The sequence below is a fragment of the Lonchura striata genome, chromosome Z, assembly GCF_046129695.1.
Source record: "Lonchura striata isolate bLonStr1 chromosome Z, bLonStr1.mat, whole genome shotgun sequence".
In the NCBI taxonomy this organism is placed as follows: domain Eukaryota; kingdom Metazoa; phylum Chordata; class Aves; order Passeriformes; family Estrildidae; genus Lonchura; species Lonchura striata.
In genome coordinates, this window is record NC_134642.1 from 4,077,757 (window position 1) to 4,093,812 (window position 16,056).

The 16,056-nt window shown below is 45.6% G+C and overlaps 1 protein-coding gene across 1 annotated transcript; it reads left to right on the plus strand.

The window, feature by feature from the left end:
• Positions 1 to 6,602: 6,602 nt before the first annotated feature.
• On the plus strand, positions 6,603 to 8,790 carry TMEM271 (transmembrane protein 271). The gene has a single exon (XM_031507275.2). The coding sequence runs from the start codon at positions 6,603 to 6,605 to the stop codon at positions 7,686 to 7,688; it is 1,086 nt and encodes a 361-aa protein (XP_031363135.1). The 3' UTR covers positions 7,689 to 8,790.
• The last annotated feature ends 7,266 nt before the right edge of the window (positions 8,791 to 16,056 follow it).

The window sequence follows — 16,056 nt, forward strand, 5'->3', positions numbered from 1 at the left end:
TACAACCTAGGGAAAGACCAGGCAAGCAGCTGAGATAGGGCCTGAGGCGTCTGGGAGAAACAAGCTGTGACAGGCAGCCAGGACAGCAGTTTTGTTACCAAGCTACAGCAGAAGCCACAGCTCAACCACAAACGCAAAAATCTGTAGGCATCATTCAGGCAACAGCCACACTGAGCCCTCAGGCAGCAGGGAGGCACTTCCTAGCCTACAGATCAGTGTAGATCTACATGATGGCAGACTCACCATGCTCTTTTCATTCAAGGACCAGCCAGATTATTCCTCGCCTCAACATCCAGCCAAAGGAAGAAATCATGATGCAAGTGAGCTACACCTTCCTAGCATGGGTTTTGCCTACAAGGCAGCCACAGGTAGGAGAATGATTTACATATTATTCTGATTGAAATAGATCCTAACATACCTTTACCCAGTATCACAACTCTTGTTGGAGTGGAGACCTTCTCTCCCCCTCCACTCCTGCCTTGAAATTTCCTTCTGTAGAAAATTCAAGGTTATTTAGGCCAAAAAAGAAGTACCCCCAACAGGCAACAAAGTTTAGCAAAGTACTCAAGAGAAGGTAACTTCTAGGCCCTCCTTCATGAGCAATTTATGCCCCTGATATTAAACAGTCACGGAATGAAATGCAATTTAGGTGCACAGAAATTCGGAAGTACAGCATCTTCTGAGGACAGTCTCCTCTAAGACAAAGTAGCATCAGCAGAGTTCTCAAGATCCCTGTGTCAAGTCCAGTACCTAAATTTTGGACCTGGGCAGGTGAGACTAACAAGACACCTTCTTGAGTAAGTGAGCAGCATCTGATCCATCTCTAACTCACCTCCTGCACACACAGTCATTCCTCCCCTCAGATGGAAACAGGTTTGTTGTCCCAAGAGATGGGAGGGTACAGTGTCAAATTACAGGACACAGACCTGAGTAATCCTTTTCTCCCAGATTAGGAAGCTAGCTCCCCTTCCCTAAACCTGAAACAAACCCTGCTTTGCTGATTTTGGCTTGGATAGACCTAATTTTTGTCATAGTGCCAAATATGGGGCTGTGTTTCGGATTTGTCCTGAACACAGGGTTGATAATACAGAGATGTGTTTGTTATCACTGAGCAGGACTTACATCAAAACCTTTTCTGCCTGCCAAGCTAGAGAGGAAGGTGGGGGTGCCTGGGAGGCTGGGAGGAGACACAGCCAGGACAGGTCACCCAAACTGACCAAAGGGATGTTTCAGACCATTTCACATCATGATCGATATTTAAGGTGTGGGAAAGAAGGAGGAAGAGTGGAACATATTTGGAATGATGGTGGTTTTCTTCCCAAATCCCTGTCAAGTGTGATGGGGCCCTGCTGTCCTGGAGATGCCTGAAGACCTGCCTTTCCATGGGAATTGGTGAAATAATTCCTTATTTTTCTTTCCTTGTGTGTGCAGCTATTCCTTTCCCCATTAAATGATCTTTATATCAGCCTACAAGTTTTCTACTTTTTGCCCATTCAGTTCTCTCCCCAGTCCCAAAGGTGGTGGAGTGAGACACTGACTGCATGGTGCTTGGTTGCTGGCTGGGGTTAAGACATGAAATCATACAGATCTTTCAAACTTTGAACAGCACTGATCTCAGAGATATGGGAATAATGAAATATGCAGACTGAACCGAAAGGCTAAACAGAAACACTCTTCAAAATAATCTGAGAGCCCAAAGTGAAGGACTTTGAGAAACCTTTTGGCCGGCAAAGTGTTCAACAATCTTTTATGATCAACTTAACAGCTGCCTAGAACCTACATACTAAAATACCAACAAGGTCCCACCATTAGAACACTAGTTAGGAAACTATCAGTTTTCAAAAAAATTTGCCATAATTTAGCAATTTTGTGACATAAGTAAAGAAGTCCTTGTTTAAGTAATGTATTAAATAGTATCAAATAGCCCCAAGCAACCCAGTCCAACCCCAGAGATGTGCCTGCTCTGAGCAGGTGTCATTAGACAATTCTGCTGGTCCCTTCCCACCTAAATTACACCATGATCTTAGAGTGCAAACCACCATGTTGTTCTTATAACCCTAACTTCTCAAACGTTTCTTCCCTTATTCCAAAACTCCTAGCACTATCAGCTGCCAGGAAAGCCTTACATGTTCAGCTTCTAGCATAGGCTTTGCTTTCTCTATTTTAAATCCTTATATTATCTTCCCAACCTCTCTGAAATGTCACCCACTGAAGCAGCATTTGCAGATGTTTTTTTCATCAGTGCCCAACAAGCAGTTAGGTCCAGACTTTTAGACTTATATAGGTCCTTTTCCAGCATGTGTTCACCATAAATTCCCTGCAGAGATGAGTCTTTCCCATAAAATACTGTGAAAATTAGAGAACATCAGACCTCTAGAACACAGGAGTATTCTTGTGGACCTTGTAAATGGGAAAGAAGAACCAGAAAGAAATACAACGTGTTTCACCTTCAGAGTTTCAAATTTCTAATTTCTAATGTAGTCTTAGTAACTGCATGTACAGCAATTTTTGCAAGGAGATTTTACAGTCCATAATGTCTGCTATGGAAACAGGAAAAAAAAAATAAAAGGAAAAAGTAGTAGGAAACAGAATAAGTTATGGTAGGTTACACAGCCATCATGACTGAATAGTTAAAGCTATGACAACCGTTTATCAAACTGGCACGGAAAGAACAACACATACATCTTATCATAAACACAGTGTGGGAGAAGAGGCAGACAATAAAATAATGCAATGCACTTTGGTGGCATAAGCTGAAGATCTCCATCTATTTTACAAGCATGTTTTAGCTTCAAGCCTAGAGTGCAAATAATTAATACCTCTGTTGTCCTTTGTGCCACTGAGTCACCACAAGAAGTTTAAGAGGCCGATCTGCACGTCACTGAAAACGTCCAGTTCTGTGCACAGTGAGCAAAGCAAGGTTGGTCATGGCAGTGCCTACTCCCACCAAGGCATCCAACCCAACAACCAAAGCTCCCTCAGCTCTCCTGTGAGCCAAACAAAACTTGGAACCAAACACCTCCTACCATTCTTTGGAGACAGGAACTGGCCGTAAATGACCACCACTGCAACACACAGAAAGCCCAGAGAATTATTGTGAAGACACTGTTGGGAAAGTATGTTCCAGGCTGGTGCTACTCTACAAAACCCTATACACTTGCTCCAAAGCCCACCAAAATAACTCTTGAAAACAACTTATAAACTTTGGAAAATGAAAACATGACTAATAAAGTTTAGTGATAAAACAGCTGCCAGGGACTCAAAACTACCCACAACGACTAATTTAGCGACTGATGTCTGTCAAGGCCAAGTGGCTTGCATCTCTCTCATCTTTTGTTGCATACAGATACTCTTTTTTTTCAGCAGAGACCTGGTTGAGGACTTAAGACACACACAGATCAGCTATGAACATGCAAATGGGAATCCTAACTGCATTGGAAGGGGCCACTAGCTAGCACTGAGGTGATCAGAAATAACCTTTGGGATCCAAAGAACTGTTCAGTGACCTTTATTTGCAACAGCAGCTCAGCCCTTCTTTTTACAGTAATGCCAATTCAGTCATCAACAGATCATTCAGTATAGGTATATAGATGCTTTATAGAGTCTTATGTCCACTGTTTTAAATTTACCAATACCATTACAATGTCTGTTACCCAAATAAGTTGTCCTTCAATGTGCAGGATATGCTAATGACCATACTCTGTGTGCATGTGTATGTGTGTGCGTTTAAAAAGTATCCTGTTACTGAAAATGTGTCACAGTGCAAAGCTGTAAGTAACCTGGTGAAAAACTGGGCTAATTCAGAGTGGCAGGGAAACACAAGAATTTTATGAATAAATAACATGTGGTGAAACAAGTTGGCAGTGAAACTTCTGGCTTTGCATATCGAACATGGTGCTTGGAAGACAAAAGAGATGTTTTAGGAAGAAGCAGGCAAAATCTGGGAAAGGTTAACAGCAGCAAGCTGCTCCACAGGAGGAATAAAAAGCAGAATTATTAATTACATTATTAACTTTGTGTGTGTTAGCTTGGCCTCTCACAACGCACAGCTTTGTGGGATGCAATCGAAGATCAGCCTCCTATCACAAGCACAGGGAAGAAAAGGTCCTTTCTTTAGAAGATAACATTCAAGATGAGGAAGACTGAATACCAGAAACAGCTGTAGGAACACCTGAAGAACCACGCTGGAGAAGCCTTCTTGACCACTTTTGGCTGCTGCCAAAACAAGAAGGAAAGGAACACCAAGAAACGCTTTGTACAAAATAGGAACAATTTGCCGACAATGGAAAGTTTGCTTTTTCTACTCAAACCGTTGTAGTTAAAAGGCTGATTAATAAATTGATACATAAAGGCTTAGAACTTTTCTTAGTTTTGTATTTATTTAGTGTTAAATTAATGTTCTCACCATTCACAATAAATATTTCAATTTTTTAAGATCTTGACAACCAAGTTATACAAATAAAACATTTCCCTCACATATAAGCTTATGCTGTGTGTCAGGGAGTAAGGCACTTTGTCCATTCTACATATAATTAGTTCATTAAGTGTTTACTCCCCACTAACTACATCTCCTCATCCTCCACAGAGAGTGTGTCTACCAGGGTTCTCGGGATTAACAGCTGGACTGAGAGTTTACATGTGCTTTCCAAAGCAATATTTTGATGCTCAATAGAGATCTCGGGAGGTGTGTGCTATAATTCATAGAATCCTGTGTGTCCTCTATGCATTCTCGTTTCAAGAGTGATGATGGGGTGAGTTCTTTTCCAGACACCTAAAGATCTTCCCCAGCAGTCCAGGCACTTACCACAAGCACAGCCAAAGTGACAGATCATAGAGCAAAATCTTCACACGGCCACAGATCATCAGGCCAACACACTCAGTCCTCAGGTTAAGGGAAAACCTCAGCGTGACTGGGGATCAGAAATCCAGCCAGCCCTTTTTCGAGGGACACAAGAAGGTTGGTCAGGTGTGTTTGCTCACACACTCAGTGCTCTATGGGCCCTTTGTGAACAAGAGGGAGAGAGCAAAATTCCCTCGAATCTGGGGTCCCAGAGGGCAGGGTGGCGCATCCCTTAGATGCTTTTGGATACTGAGCCAATGATACTTCTGGATACTGCAGCCTTTAGAGAGCTGGCCTCCAGGTAGGACAGCCTCCCACCAAGCGTCCCTGGGAGGACCACTGCCCCATGCATGACCCAGAAACCTCTCTGGGGACGAGCAGTGCTGCCAAGGAGACCTGTGCCCATCTGCCCGAGATTACAGCTGGGCGCTGTTGCTCCTCAGGGAGGTGCCAAGAGGGCCTACCCCGACGGGACAGAGGGAGCAAGGTCGCATCTTGCAGAAAGCCAAACACCGGATAATGACACACATGCCCCTCCTGCCACCAACAGGTGCACTTGCGCCGCTGGAAGAGAAAACGATTTGGAAAACTGCTTTTTCTCTCTCGCTTGCTCCCCTGAATGCTAATCAGCGGCGCCGGCTAAAAATACCCAGCAAGGCTGGCGTGCGCACGGCAGATAGGGAAAATGGGGGAGCTGAAAGGCTACAGCTTCCCGGGAGAAAAAGGGACTGGCGAAGAAGAGCCTTCCCCAAGAACCCCTTGCCGGATTTGCCCGCTCCGAGGCTGAGGTTCCAGCCTCTCCTTCTCAAGGCTACTGCAGGTCCTCCCCGAGGAGTCGCCGGGCCACCATCTACCGGGGCGACTGGTGGCACCACCCCCGAACTGGCTTCCACCCCCGGCGCTGCAGGCGCTGCCGGACGGGGCGTCCCGAGGGTGCTGCCGTGGCCGTTCGTCCCTCGAGCCCCGCCGCCCACGGGGTGCGGTCCCGCAGGGGTTCACCGGCGGTGCACGACACCGAGAGGGCCGCTGGGGACCTGCGCCGGGCAGCGCGGCGTGGGGGGCTCGGTCCGCTCGCTCGCTGCATCAGAGCCGCCGACAGACCGCAACGCGGTCACGGCGATGCACGGCGGCTCGCCGGCCTCCTGGCGAGCGCAAGAGCTAATAGATAAATAAATGAAGAGAGGGAGAGAAGGCAGGAACACGGAGACGAGCAGCAGCCCTCCGCCACGGAGCCCGCGGGGGTGTTCAAACCTCCGCCACCCCCTGCCCGAGCCGCGCGTCCCGAGCCGCGCTCCGCGGTGCGGGGCCGGCCGGAGGGCGACGCGCGGCCCCCCCCGCCCCGCGTGGTGGGAGGACGGGCTGGGCAGCTCCGCCGCCCCCGGCCTCACCGGGGGTCGCACTCTCCCCCTGCCACCCGCGACGGCCCGGTGGGCCGCCCCCTCCGTCCCCCCGCCCGCCGCGGCTTCCATCCATAATTAATCGCCTCCCCGCAGCCGCCGCGATAAGAGAGGGCGGGCGGGGACGAGGAGGCGGCGGCGACCGGGAGGCGGTGGGGGGAGCGTTGCGCGCTCGCCGCGCCCGGCTCACTGCGGCCGGCAGCTGCCTGCCGTGCGGAGCGGAGCGGAGCGCAGCCGCCCCGTCGGGGAGCGCCGCGCTCGCATGGCCGCGCCGCGCCGCGCCGCCGCCGCCGCGGGGCCGGGGGGGGCCGCGGGAGGAGGATGAGGCGGACGGCGGGGCGGCGGCGGCGGCGGCGGCGCGGAGGATGAAGTGGAGCGTGCGGGGAGCCTGCGCCGCGCTCTCCAGCTGCCTCCTGCTCGCCTGCGCCCTCAGCGCCGCCGCCGTGGGCCTCAAGTGCTTCTCGCTGGGCTCCGAGCTCAAGGGCGAGCCCTTCCGCCTGGGCACCGCCGCCGGCGCCTTCTACTCGGGGCTGCTGCTGGCCGCCGGCCTCTCGCTGCTCGCCGCTGCGCTGCTCTGCTGTCGCCCGCCCGACGAGGCGCCCGTGGCGCCGGCTCCATCACCGGCACCGGCACCGGCCTCTGCCTTGGCCCCGGCCGGAGACCCGGACCCGGCGAGCGGCGGCCCCGGCGGGGCGGAGGCGGCGGCCGCGCCGTCGGGGCCGGTGGAGAAGGCGTCGCCCGGGGGGCGGCAGAACTTCCTGCTTCTGGGGGTGCTGGTGTTCATGCTGGGCGTGCTGAGCGCCTTCGCCGGCGCCGTCATCGACGGCGACACCGTGTCGCTGGTGGAGAGGAAGTACTCGCACTATTGCCTGCTGCAGCCCGGCGGCGCGGCCCGCCCGCGGAGCGGACCCGCGGCCCCCGACGGCACCGCCGCGGCGCTCCGCTGCCAGAAGCTGCGGGACTACCAGCAAGGCTTGGTGCTCTCCACCGTTTTCAACGCGCTGGAGTGCCTCCTGGGCCTGCTTAACCTGCTCCTCGTCAAGAACTACAAGGCCGCGCAGCAGCGCGGACGGAGGCGGCGGCGGCGGCGAGCGGCCCCGGCGGCGGCGGCGGCGGGCGGGCGGCGGCGGCGGCGGAGGGGCGGCGGCGGTGGGCGGCGGGCGCCGCGCCACAGCCAGGGCTCCCTCTTCTCCGGCGGCGAGCCCGAGCTCAGCCCCGGGGATTGCCCCTTCCAGGCCGTCTCCTACATCAACGTGGGCGTCTTCCACGTCTTCGACGAGGCCGGCGTGGAAGTGCACTGTGGTGGACATCCCTCCGTCGAGCTGCCCGGCTACTCGCCCATGGACCCCGAGCTCAACGCCTCCTATCCCTACTGCTACCCTCTGCCCAGCGAGCAGCCCCCCGCCTACGAGGAGATCTATCCCGGGGAGCCCTGCGCTCACGGCACTTAGCGCCGACCGCCGCCGGGACGCCCGGCTCCCCGCCCGGCCCGCGGATCGCCGTGACCGCCGGGAGCGGGGCTCCGCAGCCGCGGGGCTCGGGGACGCTTCTTGCACCACCGACGGGATGGTCCCGCCGTCGCGGGCGCAGCGGGACACGGGCGGCGTGCCGCCGTGCCTCTGGCTCTGCGGAAGCTTCTCCTCCCTCCCTCCCTGCTCTCCTCTTCCTTCCCCCCCTTCCCTCCCCCACACCGACCCTTCGTCCGCCGGCGGCTGAATTTTTCCGAAGGCTGCGCAAGAAACGCCTAAGGGTTGGTTCCTCCCGTCGCCTCTCCTCTGTAGCCAAGTTTAGTTCCCTTCAAGTGATTCATCAGTCTCCAGCTTTAGCAGTCCAGAGTTACCCATTTATGATAACCAGCCAGTGTAAGGAAAAGGTGTCATGAAGCTTCTTTACCTCTCAAAAGAGCTAAATTTCTAAACAACGCAGAGACATTTGTGTCACGTTTACTAGAGGTGTATTGGGGATCTTTAACGTTTACACTACTCCTTGGGAGAATTGAGTTCTGTTTTAAGATTTAGTGAGTTAAAACATTCGTTGGTCTTGTAAGATGCACATTGAGAAAAACCTGCACTTTGAAAAAGAAACAGGAAAAAAATCAACAACGTTTTTGTACACTAACGTGCCTGCTTTTGTTGATAACTTCTTACTGTAAAGGCTTTCAGAAGTCTATAGTGAAAATGTTTGGTAAATTCACTGCAGTTTAAAATTGATGATTAGTTCCTTTACTAAAATAACTGAGATGTTGCTAGGATATGGCAGTTAAAAAGGAAGTCCAAATGTAGTACACATTCCTTTTTGTAAACAGGTTCTGTGTTTTTAATGCAAGGCAGGATTTCTTTTTGTTTTGCACAGGTGAAGGGTATAATTCTATTTTGTACAACTACATGGTTTACCTTGTAAAGAGTTCCATTTTACCTGTTACAATTCATCAATCTGGTAAGCTTGAATATTAAAAGTTTTATTTGAAATATATATATATTGTAAACAGCCTTAACTGGTGCAGTAGTCACAGTTTTAAAGGATAAAAAAATATATATATAAACCGTCCTCAAAGACATCTTCCGAATGTGTTTCAAAACAGTATTTATACTCCTATTTTAAAGCAAGGATTTTGTTTGTTTGTTTTGTTTGTTTATTTAAAGAAAGGCCAGTCTAATTTCTGAAAACGGGGGAGGGGGGAAGTGATGGGATCGTATGCTGTTAACTCTTTATGAACTCCGAGGTATTAAAAAGGGTTTCTGCAAAGAGAAGAAATGCTAAATCCTCCTTTTGGATTCTGCTGTGGAATGCCAGTACCGGATAGTATAAAAAAAGTGCTAATTAAAGAGAATCAGATGCTGCACAGTTTATTACATCATTTGAGAACAGACAAAAGGCTTGATTTCATGTTGTAGGAAGAACCAAATAGCAACTCTCCTGGTTGCATTTGGTTCAATACCCCCTCCTCCAGTTAAGGTATATTGAAATGAAGTATTACAAAATAACCTTTTTGTTAATCCTGTGTTTGGAGCCTGCTGCATAATGCCAGTGTGTCAGCTACCCAGGGGCTGGGGGGGTGGGGGGAAGGTGGAAGAGGAGGGGAGGCAGTGGAGAGAGAGTTAAGAGTATGCAAAGTTACAGTCTATTTCTGTGGTTCATGGAAAATTATTTTGAACTTTTTAGCTGCAGAGAGGCTGACGTAATTTGCAGCCTTGGAATTGGAGAGAGAGAGAGATTTGATTCTGAAATATTCAAATATTTCTGCACTGTTGCTTTCTATAATGTTTTGACTTGCACACTTTGTATAATCTAAAATGCAGAGTGCCTGAAAAGTCTTAAAGTTGCAAACTGATGTCTGTGAAGCTCACGTTTGAAGCTCTAATCTAGAGAAGAGAGTGAAAAGCAGCAGTTGCCAATTTGTCAAGTAGTTCTAAATAGCAGAAATTTAAAATAGAGCTCCTTTTGGCCAGCAGATTTCCTGGTGTGGAATGCCAGTCTAAAACATATGCCCTAGCTAGGTCCCATTTTAGTACTGAAGATTGGTTTTATGCTGCCTCTCTGCAGATGCACCTTAACCCCTTATGGGAAAGTGAGAAGTCCAGTAATCTTTGCCTGTAATATTGATTTAGGCACAAGACCAATTCCATAGCATACCTTATTGCTCATACAAACAAGATTTTGCAAAATGAGTAACTAAAGCAGGTGAACTAAATTCTTACGGAGGTCTACAACTGAATGAGTTTATGAAGTGGCATAGTACCTGATACTGAATTAAATTGGAACTGCTAGACTGCAGAGTGATTTTGAAAAACAGACAAACCAGCTAGGTGCCTAAATACAGATGCAGATGCATAATAATAGTTGTTGGTTTTTTTAAAAATTGGCTACATACATTGTAGTTCATGGAAGTTGTATCCTAGTTTTACTTAAGGATTGATTTTTTTTTTTTTTTTGTCATAAAAAGACAGCATTTTACTTAAGTAAGTTATTTTAGGAATTATGAACTAGACAATTCTGAAACTCCAGATGTTCCAAAGATCAGTGCTCAGGGAAATAAATGGAAAGTCAAGAAAGCTACCTATTATACTCAATTGTTTAAATGTAAACAATTTTAGACTATGGATTTTTAAGATTGTTAAAGTCATAACTTTTTTTTGTATGTATGTGTGTGTACATGCCTGTGTAAGTGTGCTTGTGTTTTATTTAAGTCTTTTCAGGATGCCATTGAATTAGAATATTTATTTGCAGCTCGGTTTTAGTTCCCAAATTTCTACTTTTTCTTCATTTGGGCTTTTATCCCTGGAATAGTTTAATTTAGTGGTGGACAGATTGCCAGAATAATGTCCAAGTCAGACTCCCACGGAAGCCAGTAGGCGTTGTTTCATTGACTTCAGTGGATCTGGGCACAAATGATATGTAACACCTACTCTAAATAATCTTCAAAGTAATCTCGATCTTCTGGCATGACAGGATGCAGCAGTGGCGTGTTATTTCTCAGTTATTTGTGATTTCTATGGATAGCAGTATTAAGGGAGGTCACCTATAGTGTTATGCACATGTTTTTAAAAGCAGGAAAAGAAATTGGCAGGCAAATTGACCAAACAAGCCATGTTTTATTAAAGATGGTGTATCAGTGTTTAAGGTGTCTGGTGACTAACTTTTCTGATAAAACATGAAACACCACACAAATTTATTTCTCAGTGAGAAGACACTTATAAATACAGGATATGAGATGAAGCTTCACAGGCATGATTGCAGTATTGTGAAGCTGTTTTTAGTAAACCTGAGTCATCATTCTATCTTCTGAGCAACAATGTTAGAGTGTATAAACTATACTGTGCCAAAATTGAAAATAGGCTGGTGTGGGAAGCATTGGAGCTTAGGTTAATTACCTGAGAGGACTCATACTGTCCCTTTATTTCCCACTCTCCATCCCAGAATTGTCAAGTTCTGATCAGTTCCTGTCACTGAAGGGTGATAACTGCAGGGTTCCTGCTTTAAGTGGCAAAACCAGGGAGAAGGGAAGAGAAACATGTATGTGCTGTCAAATCTCCATTTTGCCTTCCTGAAGTAATGACAGGATTTCTTTTTTGCCTTATGGCTTCTTGCTTTAATTTGATTCCAGCTTTACTCACATCTGTTCAAAGGGAGGGAGGAATAGGCTAAATACTACTGTTTTGGTCACAGTGAAGTAGTGATTTAGTAGCAGACTGATGTCAGCTTTCATGTTCCTTCTGCAGGTAATAGTGGCTAGTCAAGGTCTGAAATGGTGGAAAATCAAGTCTGCTGTCTTTGATGAGACAGAATTTGCCTTCATGTGGAAAAAATTTATTCCCACCAGCCTATTAGCAATTCACATGAATTATTTTCACACTCCAACATCCTTGCTTAAATCTTACTTATACTTTTCATTGTAATTGACAGACAGAATATACATTAACCTAAAAACAGGAAAAAATTATGTTAGAGGGAAATTGTATTAAAGTAGTACAGATTTTACTCAAAGTTTGATTTCACTGTAGGACTTATTTGGTTCACCAAAAAGTGCTATGGCGGCTGGTATAACTTAGATATATTTCAGACATACTGTTTAATAATCAGAAAGGGTTTCTGAATGTTCACAGGAGAATGGCAATCTGTTTCTGCTTTTGGATATAGTACATATGAAAACCTTTTCTTCATTTTGCCATTTAATCCAAGATTGATCCTCAAGAAAATGTCAGTAATTGATCTTGTAACTTTAGGATCAATAAAATAAGTTTTAAAGCACAGCATATCCTATAAGAAAAGCCTAATGCTCTTCATTTCATATTCCTTGTTGTTTTAGGTGGATGTCTAATAGTAATAATAACTGAAACTAGTATTTAATTACCATTTTTATTACAAAAACTTGGTTTTCAGATACTTAAAACTGGTACAAGAGGAACCATGGTATAAAGTTCCAGGTTTTACCATGAAGTTGAGTCTGTTTCCTTAAGTCAGGTATTTCTCAGTTACAAGATGTTCAGATATTTTAGATAAATTCTGCTGGCAAAAATGTGTTCGTTTTGTATGATGGCACTCTATACGTGTGTCAGAGTTACCTCTCCTTAATCCAGGCACATATTTCCAATTAATATGCCTAAGGGTAGGATTCAAATTTGTCATGATCACTGTCCAGTGTTGAAATTTCTTCATTATTTCTCAATAGTTAATGGCATGGGACTAGGGCTGGTGTATGTTCCAAAGTCAGCAGTAGCTCATTTAATAACAGTTTGGTAGATAATAGATGGACTTCAGGAAATCCACAGTGGATTTCCAATGGAGTGCTGGGGGAAAATCTTCAATCACCTGTTGCAACAATTCAGCATACAATGTTTCCCACCCCAAAGGAGGCACTGCCCAAACAAAATAACTAGAAGAAATCTGAATTTTAAATTGAGCACACTGTGTTCTCGTTCTTACACTATCAGTTCTGAAATTCTTCCTTTGCATAGCTTTTGAAGAGTGAAATCCTCAAATTGGTCTTCTAAAAATGTGATTTGAGTAACTGCCTTGCTGTCTGTTGGCCAGGTGTGCTGTGTAATTTCTAGCCAGTGTTCAGGCACCATGGGGAAGTTGAAGTTTCTGGCTATATTTCCCTGATGTCAGCCTAGATACTCTGTCATTGAAGACCAATTCATCTAAGAAGTCCTAACTCTCTTAGGTGTATCTCCTTCACAGATGAAAGTCTTGCTGTCCTGTTCCATTCCTTTTTCATACCCAAATGCCTTAAACTTCAGTGAATTTACCTTGAGGCAGGAGTGGAGATGACGTTACAGTTTGCCACTACTTTGATTGTGGAATTTTAGATACCTGGAAGACCTCCTTAAGCTTTGTGGAAGGGAACACTTCTAGTGAAAAACATCTACTGACTCATCATCAGAAGACAGAAAAGTCAAGTGTAGATGTATTCCCATAGCAATACAACTTAGCAGAATTCCCAGGGTTTCACTTATGGACTACTTCTGGCACAGGTCTGTCTGATGGGGAAATTAATTTAATGGTGTTTGCAAATGAATCATTATTTCACTTCAGCAGGTAGGATTTAAACACCTACTAAATACCTCGAGCATCCTCACCAGTTTGTCTCCTCTGTGGCCACTGTTAGCAGAGGATAAAGTAAAGTGTGGGAGGAGAGAAAGCTTATCATGATCCTCTTAATGGGTTCAGAGGACTAAACGTTCCAAAGCATTCATTGGTTTTATATTAAGATTTGAGAATGGAAGAATACCTATAGTATCTAAAAGGATTATTTTCCAGGGTTTATATTTTTGGAAATCTAATACTTAGGTTTAGAGAAGGCTCTTTCAGAATTTGCTTTTTCTTCCAGGTTCTACATTTTAAATGAAACTCATCTCACAAAAATACTCAGTGAAATCTCCAGGCATTTAAATTATTAAATTTAGGGAGATTAAGTAGAGCTGTCCTACAAATTACTGAGTGTCACCAATGCCTGTAGAGGTCATATAAGGAATTTGACACATGGTGGGGATGAGGCCTTACTTGCCAACATTCAAATTCTGGCATTTTGTCACAAATGAAGGAGGCAACAGCACAAAGTTGTGCTACGAAAAAAGGAAGTTACAGGCAATCAGACAGTCATGGATTTTGGATGAGGTATGTACAGTCTCAAGGTCTGTGCAGCTGCCATCCATTCATGATTAAAATGTATGCCCACACAAGGGATTGTCAGTGGTGGAGCTGAGTAGAGGCTGATGTTGCTACACATAGGTCCAATGGCTCCTAAAAACATGGAAAAGTCCTACCAAAAGAAACTCGTATTTCAGTAGAAAGGAAAGAGCCACTGAGACAGTTCTATTTCCTTGCATTTTGGAATATTTACCATTCATTTCCTGAATGACACAGAAGCTACTGGTGTATGCAGATTGTCTAAATTAAACACCTAGGAAAATAGGAAATGGAAATGTAAGTGTTGAAAACTACTTTATCTGTAGTAAAACCTTTTGATGTGTAATCAAAAGTTATGTTAATCCCAGTAGCATATCCTCCTGACCTGGGCAGTCAAAATTACTAGAATTGAAAAAATTGCTACCACTAAAATAAGATGGAAAGATTGAAAAAAAAAAAATCATATTCTTGAAAAAAAAATCATACTCTGCTTTCTGATTCATCTTTTGCTCTAAATCAAAAAGAAATTCTGATGTAGCTCTTTGTGAAACTGTTGCTAAGAAATATGGTTTGTTATTCTGAATGGAACATAAGGGTGCTTTTCTCAACAAAGTGGGAGATAGATGATAGCTGCACAGAAATGCATTTGGCTAGCACAGAAACTTCCTTATCAGTGAAGCCCTTGGAGAGCTACTAGAAATATATTGAAAGGCAGCATCCTCACCCAGGTTTACCTGGACCATTGTTAACTGCATTGAGCTTCATATTCCCCTAGGCAATGGAGTTTGTCTTGTCAGTGGGAACAAGCATCTGTCTCTTGTGACAGTAATCCAGGATCTGGGTATGTGCAGGGAGCTTCTGGCCCCTGAGAGTCAGAGAGCTGTCGCACCGTGCTGTGTGTGTGTCGAGAGCCAGGTGAGGTGGGACAGTTCTATCTCACAACAATGAGGAAAGCAGATTGCTGTCACAATGCCAAGACTTGTTATGCAGTGGTCCTGTAGCTTGGCTACATTTGGGAAGCTGCTTCTGGGTCATTTCTGCTAAAGCAAGTTGTTAAAGTCAAGTGGAATGGGAAAAGAAATAAATGTCTTTATTGCTAGCCTCTCCCTCCCCTTCCCCCTCCAAAAACAGTAAGTGATCCAGTTGCAGACCTTCACAACAGGAGTGTTAAATTGTGTCTTGGGTTCAATATTTATCTTCTCTTAGCAGCTTCTCCAAAGGAACAGCACACTGTCTGTTGCCTCTTTGCTTATGGGTAGAGCCTGCTAATGGATACTGAATTACTCAATCAGCTGGTGGGGCAATAAATAGAAATGAGCAACAAATGATACTTAGCACATTACAAGAGCAATGAGCTGCTCTGGGCTGTCCTTGAAGGACTGTGGCAATTCTTACCTGCTTGAGGTCTGCAAGATCTAGAGGTTCAAGAATGAGGATCCCTTTGGGAAGTTTTCCTGGATGAATTTACCTCAGAAGTCAAAAAGCAACTGTTCCTGTGTTTCAGTAAATGCTTCTTGGCATCCAAGCATGAAAAGGAAAAAAGTATAAACAGGGAAGAAGTGTTGATTCATTCATGGTTCATTAATTTTTCATCAAGGACAGCAAAAAGACAAACATTAGTGTTAACATCTTAGATTTGGAGAATTGCTTCATTGTAAGAAGTTTTGAAGCTGACTGATAAGAAAGCAGCAGAAAATGCACCAAAAGAAAATTGATATTTCAGAATGCTAGTGTCAGAACATTCATAATGTTAGCAAAGGCTAACAAGACCATGAATTTCATCTTCCCTAATACATGTAGCTGGAAATGCAGCAAGTCTCTATACGGTATTCAAAAATTTCTATACATGACTAGACTAGACTTGTGGTCCAGTACTTTCTGTGTTCATGGCTACATGTTGGGACTTTTCAGTGGTGTGTGTCTGTGTGTGTGTGTGTGTGAAAAATGTGTACACTGGCTGTGGGCAGATGGCCATCTTCATCTTCCCTACTGCCACTGCAGAGCCAAGCTCACTCATTCTGTTCAACACTGCAGCAGAGCATCAGAGCACCCCCACTTAGGCACTAAATCTCAGAAGTGCAGGCACTGCCAGCATCGTGGTGCCACACCTGACTCTTCTCCCATCACACTCCAAGGGGGGCCCCAGCAGAACCTGCAGGTCTGTGAACAGAAATATTCCACCAGTTTTTT

What these genes read in the sequence shown, in the direction of transcription:
- TMEM271 (XM_031507275.2), top strand. Translation starts at nt 6,603, where the DNA reads ATGAAGTGGAGCGTGCGGGGAGCCTGCGCCGCGCTCTCCAGCTGCCTC.